The sequence below is a fragment of the Martes martes genome, assembly GCF_963455335.1.
Source record: "Martes martes genome assembly, chromosome: 1".
Lineage (NCBI taxonomy): Eukaryota > Metazoa > Chordata > Mammalia > Carnivora > Mustelidae > Martes > Martes martes.
The window spans coordinates 201,346,601-201,361,504 of record NC_137888.1 but is presented as its reverse complement, the minus strand read 5'-3'; the positions used below and the strand labels follow the sequence as shown (position 1 = coordinate 201,361,504).

The 14,904-nt window shown below is 46.8% G+C and overlaps 1 protein-coding gene across 3 annotated transcripts; it reads right to left on the bottom strand.

The window, feature by feature from the left end:
- Positions 1-863: 863 nt before the first annotated feature.
- On the bottom strand, positions 864-14,575 carry LZTFL1 (leucine zipper transcription factor like 1). 3 transcript variants are annotated; one of them, XR_013968174.1, is made up of 11 exons: positions 14,427-14,575; positions 12,266-12,390; positions 9,645-9,839; positions 9,219-9,279; positions 8,004-8,075; positions 6,260-6,325; positions 6,096-6,173; positions 3,230-3,406; positions 2,405-2,508; positions 1,240-1,323; positions 870-1,183 (listed from the first exon to the last, which is right to left on the bottom strand). XR_013968174.1 is itself a non-coding variant. In XM_080826534.1 (10 exons), exons 1-10 carry the CDS (start codon positions 14,427-14,429, stop codon positions 1,305-1,307), a joined length of 900 nt encoding a protein of 299 aa, XP_080682660.1. In that variant the 5' UTR covers positions 14,430-14,575; the 3' UTR covers positions 864-1,304. The 3 variants fall into 3 exon arrangements, 1 of the variants encoding a protein (XP_080682660.1); XR_013968175.1 differs by having other exon boundaries at positions 870-1,163; XM_080826534.1 differs by having other exon boundaries at positions 864-1,323.
- Between the last annotated feature and the right edge of the window lie 329 nt (positions 14,576-14,904).

Genomic DNA, 14,904 nt, shown 5'->3' with positions numbered 1-14,904 from the left:
AGAAGTCAGCCCTTTCTTTCTGATGCATTACTGCTTTGGAACTTATTTTATTTCCCTTTATGGCAAATCGCTGCACTACATGGGTGTGGAGATTGAGGCCTTATTTTTAATGATTTATCCAAAATCACTCCAGAAAAAAAGCAGAACCAATGGAAATAGAATCAGAACCCCTTGAAAATGCAGTTACTGTAGATGCATACAAATAAACAATGATCAGAAGCTGAATCTTAGGTCTGCTGACTGGTTTTATGTGGAACGTAAGTCATTTTTTACAGGTATGATTTAAGAGAATACTCTAGACGACTGAGGTATAAAGATTATATTTATTCTGAGTCTAGAGACTTTCTCAACTGTAGAAATGGATGGACCTGACTTCAGCGATCCAGATTCATGACTAGGTGGGGTTGCAAAAAATGTCTGCATGTGGGGGGAGGTGCCTGGGTGGCCCAGTGTGTTAAAGCCTCTGCTTTCGGCTCAGGTCATGATCCCAGGGTCCTGAGATCAAGCCCAGCATCGGGCTCTCTGAAGCAGGGAGACTGCTTCACCCTCTCTCTCTGCTCTCTGAAGCAGGGAGACTGCTTCACCCTCTCTCTCTGCTCTCTGAAGCAGGGAGACTGCTTCACCCTCTCTCTCTGCCTGCCTCTCTGCCTACTTGTGATCTCTGTCTGTCAAATAAATAATCTTAAAAAAAAAAAAGTCTGCACGTCCTCTGATAATTACAGCGTTTAGCTAGAGAGACTGAAGTTAATCAGATCCTATGTTTGCTATTAATTTTCCTTATAATTGATAAAAATGCTGCCTATAAAAGTTAGTAGGCACATTTTCAGTGCATTCGTATAAAATGAAATAGAGAAAATGAACTTGATTTTGAAAAATTAGGTTTATTTGTAGTAACTCCCTTTAATAACTGTATTTTTGCTCTGGGGAACATACAAGAATAGACAACGCTGCTCTAACATTTATTGAAATGGGTGCTTTTCATACTAATGCAAACAGCTAAGACTCTTCTTCCTACTCTAACCGTCTCTTCTTGACTAGTAAAGAATTCTCACTGCATCGGAACGAAGACTCAGGAGCGCTCAGAGGGCTCTGGGAGGACCGGCCAGAGTCGGTCAGTAGGTTCCCCTCTTCTCAATTAGGGAACTGGAACGGGAAGTCTCGTTCTAAATATTAGAAGCAAAGTCTATATATTAGAAAAATAAAGAGAGGGAATATAACAAACTGCTTCAAAATACATGCCTGAGGGTCGAAACGGCTTGTGCTTTCACGTGCTGGCGGCTTCCAGGAGAAATCTTCTTTGGGTTTTAATCTTCAGGTTCATACCTGCAAAGAGATGAAAATTCTGTTAAGACCCTAAATAACGACATGATACTCTTTGCTGCTGTCATCGTTCCCCAGTGAGTTGACCCGCCAGCTCTCCAGCGACGACCCTAGTCACAGTGCGTTTTTCACTTAGAATCACTACAGGGGGAAGGCAGAGACCGCCACGGCACCGTGCGGGGCTCCCCCAGCGGGGGGACGAAGGACCAGGGAAGTGCGAGGCCACCTTCGGACTCCGAGTCTCTGGAGCTGGCATTTAGACCCATGACAGCTGAGGACAGCAGAGACTCCATAATGATCTGAGTCGTCGGACGGTCACAAAGTGCTGATGGGGTGATGCGAGGGCAAGGTTAACAGACCCCCCTTCTCTACAGACGAAGTGCATCTGGGATTTACTTCCTCGCTCTGTCCCCCTTGGAGCCCTGATTAAGGTAAGAGGGCCGTGGAGTTTCCAGAGCAAACTGTGGAGGACAGACATGAGCCCGAGGAGCGGAGCACACGTGGGCCGGGAGGGCTGGGATTGAGCCGTGACTGTGTGGCAGGTGCGCGACCGCAGAGTCCCCGCTCTGGGCGCTGAGCTCCGGCAACGGCACATGTCCCTCCCCGTCCCAGGGCAGCTCGTGGCTAGGGACCCGGTGCTCCGCGGTGCGTGGGGCTCTAAGCCAGCCTGGCAAGGGCACCCACTTGCAGGGACCGCATTCTCTAGCACCTGAACTGTCACTGAGGGCGGGCACAGGATGACCAGGCCTTAGGCTCCTGAGGACATTCCCAAGGAGAAATGCCCAAGGATGCCCTGGAAGCTTGCTGGGTTTCCTTTCTGCTGTCCTGCTTAAAGGAATGCATTGCCAAGGGTAGCCCAGGGGTTGCGTGTGTGTGTGTGTGTCTAAAGTCCCTTGGAACCTATACTGAAGCCCTCAAGGGCAGTGCAGACGGCCTGGCCAAACCTCCTCCGCAGGCTTCTAGACTAGAGGACACCAAGCACCCCCGGCCTGGCCTCTCTGGACACAAACAGACTTAGTGACAAACACACAGCGATCCGGCGGTGAGACAAAACCAAGAGCCGCATGGGATCTGCAAGGCTTACTTGGCCAGTCTTCGCCTCAGGTCTTTGATTTGGTCATTCTTCTTGGTGAGAATCTCTTTCATGTTTCGGTAAGCTGCTGTTTGTTGGAATTTCTTCTCTAATTCCTGCACAGTGAAAAATGTCGGTCCGTTACTACGAAACGGTGACAGAGAGAAATAACACATCTCATAAACAGGTATACTTTTGCTCTAATTTTACTAATACTTTTATGTTATTTTTGAATTTCTTTTTCGAATATACTTACATAAAATTAAGACTGCAAATTTTAAAAATACATTCCTCCCAAGAAAACAGCAACATTGTCAGCATGTAACTAAGGACAATGAGAAATCTGTTTGAAACAGTAAACTAATTCTCAGGTGAAATATGCATGATCTTTCCCCACAATCCCAACACAGTATCAGTATTCTAGGAGGAGGATTTTCTGTTCAGTTACATTTTAGCTCCCGTATGCTTAAGAGTCTCATCCCTAAATTGAAGAACATGGTTCTTTACGTATTTCATAGAAATTAAAAACAAGGGGTAGAATCCTTTCAAGAGAAGTCAGCCATCCCTGTGCTGGGCTGTAGGGGGCTGGGCAACATGGGGGTGCGGGGCAGCTCACATAAGCTATCCGTGGCTGAGTCTCTGACCATTCCATAGGAAGGAGTGGCGATCTTCTATTATCATAGGTATCTTAGTGCCAAACACAGAAGGATCTCAATGCCCAGAAATGATAAATCTCGAACACATATTGGCCAATACGGCCAATACGGTGGCCTCTGGTGTGTGTCCCTTGGTGACCCTTGTTCCTCAGCTAGGTAGACACATGCAGACAAACCTGACCTTTTCAGCCATGCTCAGCTGCTCCTGAACCCTGAGTAGGTCGTGCTTGGCGGTCGCCAGATTCTCCTCCAGGGACTTCTGGTTTTCTGTCTTGTTGTTAAGTGTCTTCTGAAACTCACTCTTCAAAGCAGCTACTGTGTTCTCCAAGTCATTCAAGTCTTGGGCTTTTATAAAATCCTATGAAAGATATACGCACTGACATAATTTCATGTTGACATCCCAGTTGGTGACTGCTGTACAACAGTGATTTGGCGCTGTGATAGGAATGTTGTGTGTGTGCGCGTCGGCCCCCAGCCCCCCGGCGCCCCACCGGCCTGGGTAAGCTCCTGCTCCTAGAGGGTCGCCGGTGTGCCCAGCTCACCCTCGGCCCCCGTGAACCTGGCGGACACTCAGTGGTCACTCAACTCCAGACATGTAAAATATCATTTACAAATTGCTGGAATTCCAAAGAGGAATAGGAGAGAGGTGCGATCCTAAGTCTAACAAGGTTGTGTGTCCCCAGGTAGGGATGGCAAACACGTTTCGTTTTTGAAAAGTCAGGTTAAAAAAAAAAAAATCCTGGTGAAGAATTTTGAATGACACAGATGGAAAAATAATAAACTTACAGAGTTTATATCAAAAATTTAATAAATCTATGTCTTAGTCACTATTTACATTAAAATATGAGAACCTAATCAATGCTTACTGATTATATGACTTGCTAAATTTATAAGATCTTAAGGGTGTTTTTTTGTATTAATGTGACAGGCATGTTTGTACACTCTGTCGGCTGGATCTTGTCTTTGACTGGATAAATTTGTAATAGAAAAAAGTTGCATTACTAAACAGGAAAATGGTCTGTAATTGCTAAATGTGAAGGAGAAGCAGTATTACCAACAAAATTCCTCACTCATTTTTGAAATCTGGTCTTTTAAAAAGATTTTACTTCATCACAGCTAGTGAAAGCATGTACACATTTTGCTTTTGCTAAAGTCTGAAAAGTAAAATTGGAACAAAGTCCAAAATGGCTTTAAAAACAAATTCATCATCTAAAAATGTTTGCAACAGTTTTACTTTTGAGAAATTAGAAAGCCATTCTGAAGTATGTAGCTCTGTGTTTTATAAATTTACGGTCCTTTAAATAGCACTGAAAATCATATTTATTTTCCTTTTTTTTTTAGTCATCTAAGAATTATCTTCCTATTTTATTTTTATTTTTATTTTTTTTTATCTTCCTATTTTAAAAATACCTACAGACGAAATGATGTAACGTCTGAGATCTGCTTCAAAAAAACATGGTGGGAGGGGAGAAGTAGAGGTAAATGGGGAACCAGACTGGCCAAGCCCGGTGATCAGTAAAGCTGAGTGACAAGTACTGGGGGTGTATTGTCCTAGTCCCTCTACTGTTCTGTGTGTTCGAATTTTTCCATAAAAAAGTGTAACAAGAGGGATGCCTGGCTGGCTCCGTCGGTTAAGCGTCTGCCTTCGGCTCAGGTCATGATCTCAGGGTCCTGGGATCGAGCCCCACTCAGGCTCCCTGCTCAGTGAGGAGTCTGCTTCTCCCTCACCCGCTGCTCCTCCCCCAATTTGTGCTCACTGGCTCTCTGACAAATAAATAAAATCTTAAAAAAATAAAATAAAAAACTGTTAACAATAGAAGTCTAGCGAGTAAGTGTGGGGAGTGTTTAGCAGACACTGGCAAGGACAGTACAAGCACAGGAAAAGCCAGAGCCACCCTGCAAAGCCACTTACACGGCGTGGGGACAGGAAGTCTGTTCCAGCATCTGGTGCCAATGGGAAGGCCACGGGAGACAGAACTTTGTCTGTGAGAACTTCCCGCGAGCCTCACTGGGCCTAGAGACCCAGCCCTGTGTTTCAGCGCATCACGTGAGCCCCACCAGACGTGGGGGGATGTGAAGACGCAGGCCCCGTAAATTCGTTCTCTTTCGTCATACTCACCGAAGGCCGACTTCACTAATAATGAGTTCCGTATAATAAAACCGAATACACATCCGATGAACTAAAAAGTCTTCCTTTGTTCACTTCCTTTTCCCCCATTGTAATTGGAATGTCAAGGTAAAAGGGGGAGGAACTTAAAACAAAAAAAACCAAAACAAAACAACTTCAGCATATCTGTGTGCTAGGGGGCTCTGGGGCCAGGGGGAACACGTGAGCTGCGTCCCTGCCCTGGCGACGCCCCTCACCCCAGCCTTTCCTGGCCGGGGGTGTCCCGAGGCAGGGCAACGGTGGCACCCTTCTCAGGGAGTGGAAGGGAAGGGCCATAACGAACAGTAACTAAGACTTTTTCTTTTTTTTTTTTTTTTTTTTTAAAGATTTTTATTTATTTATTTGACAGAGATCACAAGTAGGCAGAGAGAGAGAGAGGAGGAAGCAGGCTCCCCACTGAGCAGAGAGTCCGATGTGGGGCTCGATCCCAGAACTCTGAGATCATGACCTGAGCCGAAGGCAGAGGCTTAACCCACTGAGCCACCCAGGCGCCCCAAGACTTTTTCTTTTTACGTAGCTCCATGCCCTTGTGGAGCCCACTGCGCAGTCCAAGGCAAGGCTCGAACTCAAGACCCTGAGATCAAGACCTGAGCGAGATCAAGAGTCGGACGCCCAACTGAGCCACCCAGGCGCCCCTCAACACTTCATATTAAGTTTGTAACTTTTTTCTATTTGAAAAATGTGAAAAAGAAAGCTAAAAGTTATTCCACCTTTTTAAAAAAATTTAAAGTATAATTGATACGCAATGCCCTATCATTTTCAGGGGACCAACACAGTGACAGGATTTCTGTGCCGTACACGGGGACCCCCATGATTGGTGCGGTGACCCACTGTCACAAAGTTATTACAGTATTACGCCTACCTTCAAAACTTCTCTCACCTTTTGATTTCCCTGGTCGAGCTGTAAATCCTGCAGTGCTCTTTCTAGCTTTGACTTCTCATCTAATGCGTGGGTTGCCTATAATCAGATTTAAACAACACACATTCAATATTCAGTCTGTAGGCAATGCTTCCAATAATTTTGTCAAAGTACTTCTCAGTTACCTGCATTTCAATGGTCTTCAGCCTTGACTTCAATTTCTCGTTCTCTTCTTGAAGTCTGGAAATTTCCTTTGTGAGTAAATTCAGGTTTATTATTATTTTTTATTTATTTTTTAAAAGATTTTATTTATTTATTTGACAGACATCACAAGTGGGCAGAGAAGCAGGCAGAGAGAGAGGAGAAAGCAGGCTCTCCGCGGAGCAGAGAGCCCAAAGCAGGGCTCGATCCCAGGACCCTGGGATCATGACCCGAGCCGAAGGCAGAGACTTTAACCCACTGAGCCACCCAGGTGCCCCAATTCGGGTTTATTATTGTAGCTGTGGTATTTTTATTTTATTTATTTATTTATTTTTTAATTTTTTTTAGCTGTGGTATTTTTAATACTCAAAAGTGTTTCACCTCAAAATTGAATTGTAAAATTAAGTTTGTTTATTTATTTATTTATTTGGCAGAGAGAAAGAGAGAGAGAGATAGTGAGAGAGGGAATACAAGCATGCAGGAGCTGGAGAGGGAGAAACAGGATGCCTGCTGGGCAGGGAGCCCAATGTGGGGCTCGATCCCAGGACACTGGGATCATGACCTGAGCCAAAGGCAGCCACTTAACTGACTGAGCCACCCAGGCACCCCCAAAATTAAGTTGAAATTATAGAACAGCTCAAACACTTGCGTGTTCTGGTCGCTGGTGCGATTCTCGTCCCACCCAGCCCACTGACCTCCACACCTGTGCATCACCTGCGGCTCTAAGCCTCTTCCCCGGTCTCTCAGGCTCCCTTCAGGCCTCTGTCCTCAGCCCTCCCGTGCCACCTCTCACTCAGCTGATCCTGCCACTCTTGGGTCTTTTCCCAGCTGACACAGCACGCCACAGGTACTTATCCTAAAACACAGTCTCTATCAGTGCCACACTCTGCCCAAGACCCTAGATGCTTCTGCCTGACCTGAGGCCACAGGCCTTTGCTCCAAGCAGCTCCATCACGAGAGTCAGCTGTGAGCCCAGTCCTCTGCCTCCCTGAGCTCCAACACACACATCGGCCCCGTCAGAGAGCACGGCACCGTGTGCCAAGTCAGAGCACTCTTCTTTCTGCCTCTCACAGCTGCCCACGCCACTGCCCTGTCCGCCACGCCCCCGTTCTTCCCTCTGACAGTTTCACCCGTCTTCAGCCTTCAGCCCAGCTCAGGGACCACCTCCCCACAAAGTCTGTCCTCTACTGCTCATATCCACGCGAACTGTGTCTTCTCAGCCACCCTGAGCACACGGGTAGCAATCCTGCTTCCAGAATATTAATTCTCCCTGCTCAATGAAACTATAAGGTTTTTGAGGACAAAAGACTCAGAATTATACTGCTTTTTATCTAGTAACATCTAGCACAATGTTGAGAATATAGGAGCCATGACAAATACTTGTATATTGGTAGTTAACTTTTATAAACCTCCTACTACAAAACCCCATCCTTGCTATTGTAGATCATAAACTTCAAATGTCCATCAATAAAACACAGTCCAAAACGCCATGCCCTTCGTGTCACCACAAAACGATGAAATTAAGAGCTGCTTCAGACTTTCTGGAAGGTGAGTGCCCTCTTCTGGCCCATGGCACCACGAAGCAGAACGACTACAGGGGACTGATTACCCTCAGTGGACCGCAGCCAGAATCTGCCACCTCCTACCTCAGTTTCTCCACCCTCCAGCTGTGCAGGCCATGAGAGGGCCGAGGTAGAGGGTCTGGCTTTCTTGCCACAGGGACATTACCTTGTTCAGGAGTTCTGTGCTTCCGCCCTCATTAAGTGGAGCGAGTTTGGGCTTCATGGTCTCTATGATGGGCTGACACAAAATACAGAAACCAACCCAAAATCACATATAATCACTCAACACTTGCACATTTTAAGCGAAAAACACTGTAAAAACATATCCATGGGGGTGCCAGCTCCACGGGGCGGGGGTTCTTGTAGGTTTGGTTCTCTGCTACACCCCAGTGACAAGGACAGTGCCTGCCCCACAGTGCCCCAAACAGATTAGGGATGCGAGGGAACCCGTCCTCCCCATATCCTTTTAAATAAATTCAGATGGAAGGGAAAGGAGGGAAGAAAGGCAGGACGGAAGGTTCTGGAAGCCAGAGCAGATACAGACGCCAGCCTCTAGGGACAGGAGTTTTAACACATGGGGGTTGAAACAGACTTCTGCCTCAACCCGCGTCGGGGAAAACGGTCATGTGTGGCTACACCGCGGGCGAGGAGTAACTTGCCGCAAATACTGCGGCCATTCAGCGATACGCATTAAAAACAGGTGAATCCACACCTTCCGACCCAGACATTTCTTAGCCAGAAGTATGTTCCAAGTGAATCACTGGAAAATTGTGTTGTACATGTCTGTTCATGGGCTCCTGTCAGCACCGTTTCTCTCGCTCGGACACCAGGGAGTGTTTGTGGGGCGCCCGCACGACGCCGTGTGAGGTGGTCAATGCAAACAATGACAATGTTTAAAAAGAGAAGCAGGTCAAGAGTCACTACCAGGATTGTGTCCACTTAACAGATGGGGAAAACAGGGCTCAGCGACGGAGGCAACCTGCTCAAGGTCACGCGGCGGGAGAGATAGGGCCAGGATGGACGCCCGTGCTGAGCGTCACCCAAGTGAAGAGTTTATAGGGCGGGGAGTAGGATGGACTGCAGGGATTGTGTGTGTGTGTGTGTGTGTGTGTGTGTGTGAGAGAGAGAGAGAGAGAGAGAGAGAGAGCGCGCGTGCGCAAGAGCACACACAAGTGAGCAAGAGGAGGCTGAAGCAGGTTTCCAGAGTTCCTTCCAAAGTGTTCCCTTTTTGGCCTGAAAATACGAGGCAGCCTGTGAGGTTTGCTCTTGAACTGAAGGCTCTTCCTTGATGGTTTTCACTTTCACCCCTGACTGCTCTGCGCAACTTCAGGATGTGAAATACCGGCTATTCAGAAATGAACTCAGAATGACCCAAAATTACCTTTTTATTGGAAGATGTAAATTCTGCTTTTTCAAATTCTGCAACTTGTTCCAATAATTCTCTTGAAGATAAAAACAAGTATGAAAAAAAAAGTTCATTTAGACTAGATCTGGACCACACACCCAGAAGAATAAAATCACTGGTCCCGATCTACTACAACAGGGCAGGAGGACAGAGCACCACGAAGGAAACTTTACCATATCCAAAATACTTAGTTAGTAATGGCCGGGAATCCAAACCACATGGACCAAACTGGAATATTCCAGCATCCTGCACCTAAGAGACCACTCGGTGACCCGATGCTTCGCTGCTGCTCCCCCCCCCAGACTTTCTCACAGGCCAGTCTTAAGTGGCAAAGGCGTTCGCTAACTTTTGAGATCCTGCCCGGGCCCCTCCTACTCTAACTGCAGGTATGGACGTGAGTACCTGTTTTCAAGTTCAGAGATATCGGTCTGTAGCTTGAGGTACCACTTCTCAGCCTGGGAGAAGAGCTGCCGCAGGAGCAGGACGTTGGTGTGGGCTGTGTTGATGAGCTCAGACTCCACCTCACTGTAGACCACAGCCTGCAGCCCGCTCAGGACCTCAGAGACCTCGTCTACGGTGAAGGTCTCTTCCACCAGCCTGAAAAACAACCACAGTCCCAGGCTTCAGGAGAAACAACCCAGACCGTTTACGAAATACAACAAAATTAAGAAACCCACATTTACGTCATTGGAAGGGTTCAAGGGTTATGGTGGAAATCTCTCTGGGAACGATCTTCTTTCTTAATAAGACATACTAAAAATAATTCAAGCTCGGTTCAATTTTTTCTCAGCTCGGGTAATCTTTGAGGTTGATCACGCAGTGGATGAGCATATCCGCTAATACGAGGTCCATGCTCGCAAACAGTCCCCCAAACATTTACGTTTCTCTTTAGTTTTTCAGTTTAAAATTTTTTCTACTTTAATCTCTGCTAAAATTAGTCTTAGCCCATTTAGTAGTTTCAAAAGTCACCCGGAAGGTGTTGTTTCTCTTTTCTTTCTATTATTTGTTTAGCATTTCAATAATTGTATGAACTACTCACATGAGAGTAAATGACTGTAAGAAAATCAGTGGTAATTACATGTTGCTTCTCTTAGCATTTAGGCCCCAATGAAAAAGAAACTGACTTCTCTTAGTTAAAGCTCCTCTGAGAATGACAATTACCACATGATTTCACTCATATGGGGAATTTAAGAAATAAAACAGAGGATATCAGTGGAAGAGAGGAAAAAAATAAAACAAGATGGAATCAGAGAGGGAGACAAACCATAATGGACTCTTAACCACAGGAAACAAACTGAGGGTAGCTGGAGGGAGGAGGGGGGAGGGAGGGGGTAATTGGGTGATGGGGATTAAGGAGGCTCATGATGTAATGACCACTGGGGGTTATATACAACTGATGAATCATTGACCTCTACCTCTGAAACTAATAATACAATATGTTAATTAATTGAATAAAAAAAAAAAGCTCCTTTGAGCACTGACCACTTATCACATCACCGGTAGCATTAAACCTACTCTTGCACAGAGAGTGTTTGGGTTTGGAGGGAAGTTCAGAGTCCAGAGTGCTAACCATTACACTATGGAACCTGGGAGGGAAGTTCAGAGCCATGTTCTTCAATCCCCTCACTTTACAGATGGGAACGCAGGCTCAGAGGTGGTATGCCGCTGGTCCTGCGGGGAGGGGGATGACTCAGCCCCACAATCATTTCCACCAATCTCAGTTAACATGCCCGACAGCTGAATCCTGAGAAAGCGTCTGCACATGGCTCCTACTTCCAAGGGAAGTTCAACAGTAAGAGGGCCTTTCCCCTCCCCGCCCACCCCCACCAAGTCCCACCCCACCCTGCCCTGCCCCTGGTTCTGACCCACTCCCAGCCGCTCAGGGAATAAGGAGCCCCCAGCCCGTTTTTCTTCCTCACTTCCAAAAGGACATGATGAAGACAGGGGCCACAAAGTCTTATCAGAGTTATACTATACCCAAGTGACCAGTATTTGATTTACCATTCTTCAGCGTTTCATTTAGCCTGATTTTAACCAGTCTAAAAAACCCCAAAACTTTAACTATTTTTGATGAAAGCCCTTATTCAATATATTAACGATCTTCCTATATTCTTTAATGGAACATACCAAATCTGCTTCAACTTTTTTTTTTTTTTTTGGCAACCCAAGTTCATGACTATGAACAATTAAGGTACTCGATGTATAAATTGAGTACTGAAGTACTTCTTCTGGCTCATAGCTGGGCCAGTGAACCTGCTGCTTTCATCGGCTGGGGCTTAGGAAACCAGCCGACCAGATTATATTCGGTAATGGCCTAGAGCTGACACTGTCTGTTACCGAGTGCGCAGCACGGCTTTGTGACACTCAGCACTCACGTGGAGGCCTGGTGCATTTCCACCTCATCGGACATTTAACTGTGCCAAAGTCTGACCCCCAAGTAGTCGGATGTCTCTTTATTACTTAGTCCTTTTCTTTCGTTGATTCCCCTGTTTTTCTCTAGATCAAACATGCATTTTCTGCGGACTTCATTATATTCCATGACGGGTTCAACCCAACTAGTTATCATCTACTAATAATTTCTGTTAGTTAATGGTTTTTCAGGGTTTTCTGCTGTTTTACCCCCTTCTAATTCTTCAATATGAACTACGTAGGGGTTTTCTTGCTAACTGTCATGGCTTACGGCTCTAATCCCTTCATTAATAACTCTGGTAATTAAAGTTCTGGGATCTTTAATATAGCAAGGCGATCACTAACCTACATGCATTTCACTACTTCCTGAGGGCTCTTCTGAAACTTTGCAATCTCATAATTATCACGGGTGTATGTCTAGTAATAGATTCCTCCCACCACAACCCACTTTCTTGAATTTCACACATCCACAAGGTGTGGTGTAGCTACTCTCAGTGAGTAACTGATCACAGTAATCCCAGCCACGGTCTGTATGGTCTCTGCTACAGCATCCCCACTACAGCTCCCAGAAAGGATCCATGTTTCCCCTGGGTTTCCTTAAAGTCCTCTGATACCTGCTCTCCTTGAGGTCTTGGAAGCAGGAATCTACAGTTTTGAGTCTCAGGCCTCTTTTTGAACGAGCAAAACGCATGTAATTGATAACTTCATTTTGATGGTGCTCGTTTAGGCCCAACTCTGCCTAAAAGAGAGAGAAGTAATCGTTAGTCTTGAAGATGTGACGAAGGAGCCAACAATGAAAATATACAAGATATCCAGGTGTAGCGATTGCTAGATGTCCACCAAATTTTGTTCTTCCCTTCTTCCTGCGTAAATGGCCGCCCAACTAGATGATGCTTCCCGGCTCTTCCCGCAGCCAGGTCTGGCCACGTGACTACTGCTCAGTAACGGATGTGAGCAGAAGAGACGTGGGCCATCTTCAAAGCCTGAGCCTTAGGACGTGGGCATGTCTTTGTCACACAAATTTCTCTGGAGGGGTCGGGCAAATAGCAGGATGAAAGAGACCGGCATTCCTGATTTTGTGGAGCAGCACTGACCTACAGACCTCAGATAACTAGTGAGATGGCTGTTAAGTGAGCAAAATACACTTCTGCCTTCTTTAAGCCACTGTTTTTGTTTTTGATTTTTTTTTAATATCTACTACACCAATTAACCTTACCCTAGCTAATAGAGCTTTAAAAAATGTATTTGGTTATGAAACAGACAGTAACTGGGTCTTTATTTTAAACCAACAGAGAGTCTGACAACTATGACAAATGAAGTTTTCATTTTATAGCTATGCTGAAAAGAAAAGGACATCATGCCATTGAACATCTAATGCAGGGACTAAATGAGTCAGCAATGATCTTTACTTTAGGAATAATGATCTATCATTTATCATAGCCTTCCTACGGGAGACTGAGATCTAACTTCCAAGCCTTTTTCAGGCTTGTCACTGTGGACACACAGGGTTGGGATGCCTCCAACACCAAGGCTAACAATCAGGCATGATCTCCTTCAACTCTCAAGTCGCTCACGGTGGCCCTTCCGCAGCCACACACCTCCGCTCTGCAGACTCAATTTCCTTAGGACATACGTCTCTAAAGGCCAGGACCCTGCCCACCCTGTTCCCCGAGGTAACCCCGTCCCCAGTACTAAGCACAGTGCCTCCAAGCAATAGATATGTGCCAACAGATGAACTTAAAAGCGTTCTTCCTTCTGAAGGTCACTTCTTCATCAGGCCTTAATCGGTTCTCTTTCAGACTCCTGGAGGACTTGATTAACCAATTATTTTCCCCTCTCGACATTCTACAGGTTTCTTCTTCCTTCAGACTATGGGGAAGACTATATATACAAACTTTATTCATGCTTAAAAAAAATCAAAATACCTCAAACCTTAGAATCCCTATAGCTACCCTTGCATTTCTCCATGCCCTTTCTACTGTTGCCATCCCCATGCTAAAAACCCTAATCCTAAAACCCATATGCTGCTCAAATTGCTTTTGTAAAGCTCACTAGCAACTTCTTTATTTTTATGATCACCTGGGAGCTTTTATTTATTTTTGAGCACAGCTGACCCACAGTGTTAGTTTCATTTCATTGCTGATGTATTTCAGTGGCTCATTTCAATGGTGCCCCAACCCTGGTTTCAGCCCTTTTCCTGAACACTGTGCACTGCTCTAACTAGGGCTGCTATTTAAGCTGACATTCTATATCCGCTGGAAGGATGAATGTATATATTTTAGCACAAGGGACAACTAGCCTCTTCTGAACAGGTCAAAACAAAAGAAGAATCACTCAAGTGTCCTGGGCTGTCACGTGGACGGTGTGGACTCTTAATGTCGCTCTCACACCCGAAAGCCAGATCCACCACGTTCTCCCTCCTCAACTCGCTATCATACATAAATGTTGATGCCGCCAAATGGTGTGCCTGCGTGTGTCTTAAAAACTTGGGGAGTTTTAGGAACAGAGAAGCCTGCCCTGCGCCTTCTGCAGGAGGCCGTTCCCTCCAGCTCCCTCGAGGTGTGACCTGGGCCACTGGTCCCAGGCGGGAGCGAGGAAGGACGCGGCGCCACGCGACGGAGAGAGGCTGCTCGTATGCAGGAGGGGCTGCGGTCGAGGTTAACTGAACTCTGGGGACCAGCCGGGAGGCCCATGAGCGGGCTCACGCAGCCACGCCCTCCCTCGGCCCCGCTCGGCATCTCCTCCGCGCGCTGTGGCTCCCGGCCGGCTACTCACCATGGCGGCAGCGAGAGTCGCAGCCCAGAGGAGCCGGAGAGGCCTGGCGGAGGCCCGCCAAGCCCCGGGTCGCCGCGGGTGGTTGGGCCGCAGAAGATGCGGAGGGAGGGCAACTTGTTTAGAAGCCTCCGGTTGCTAATGGGAACGGAGGCACGTGACCCCAAGTGCTGCACTTTTATTGGCCCTCACGATCACGCGACAGGAAGTACAGTGTAACAGGCCAACCGCCGCATGCGCAGTGGTTTCCAGAGCCGGAAGTCCCACCTATCTGCGCCACGCCGACTTTCGGAGGCGGCCGCCGTTGCCGATGGTAACCGGAGAGTAGAGGCCGCCTGGACCCTCACGTTCAGGGGCACTCTGGAGCGTCGGAGTTTGGGTTGCCCGGAAGGGCTGTCCCTTCCCGGGCTTGGTGACGACGCCGGTTGAGGCGTGAAGGGCTGACTCCCCGACTTTTTAGTGGTCTCAGGGGGCCTGGGCG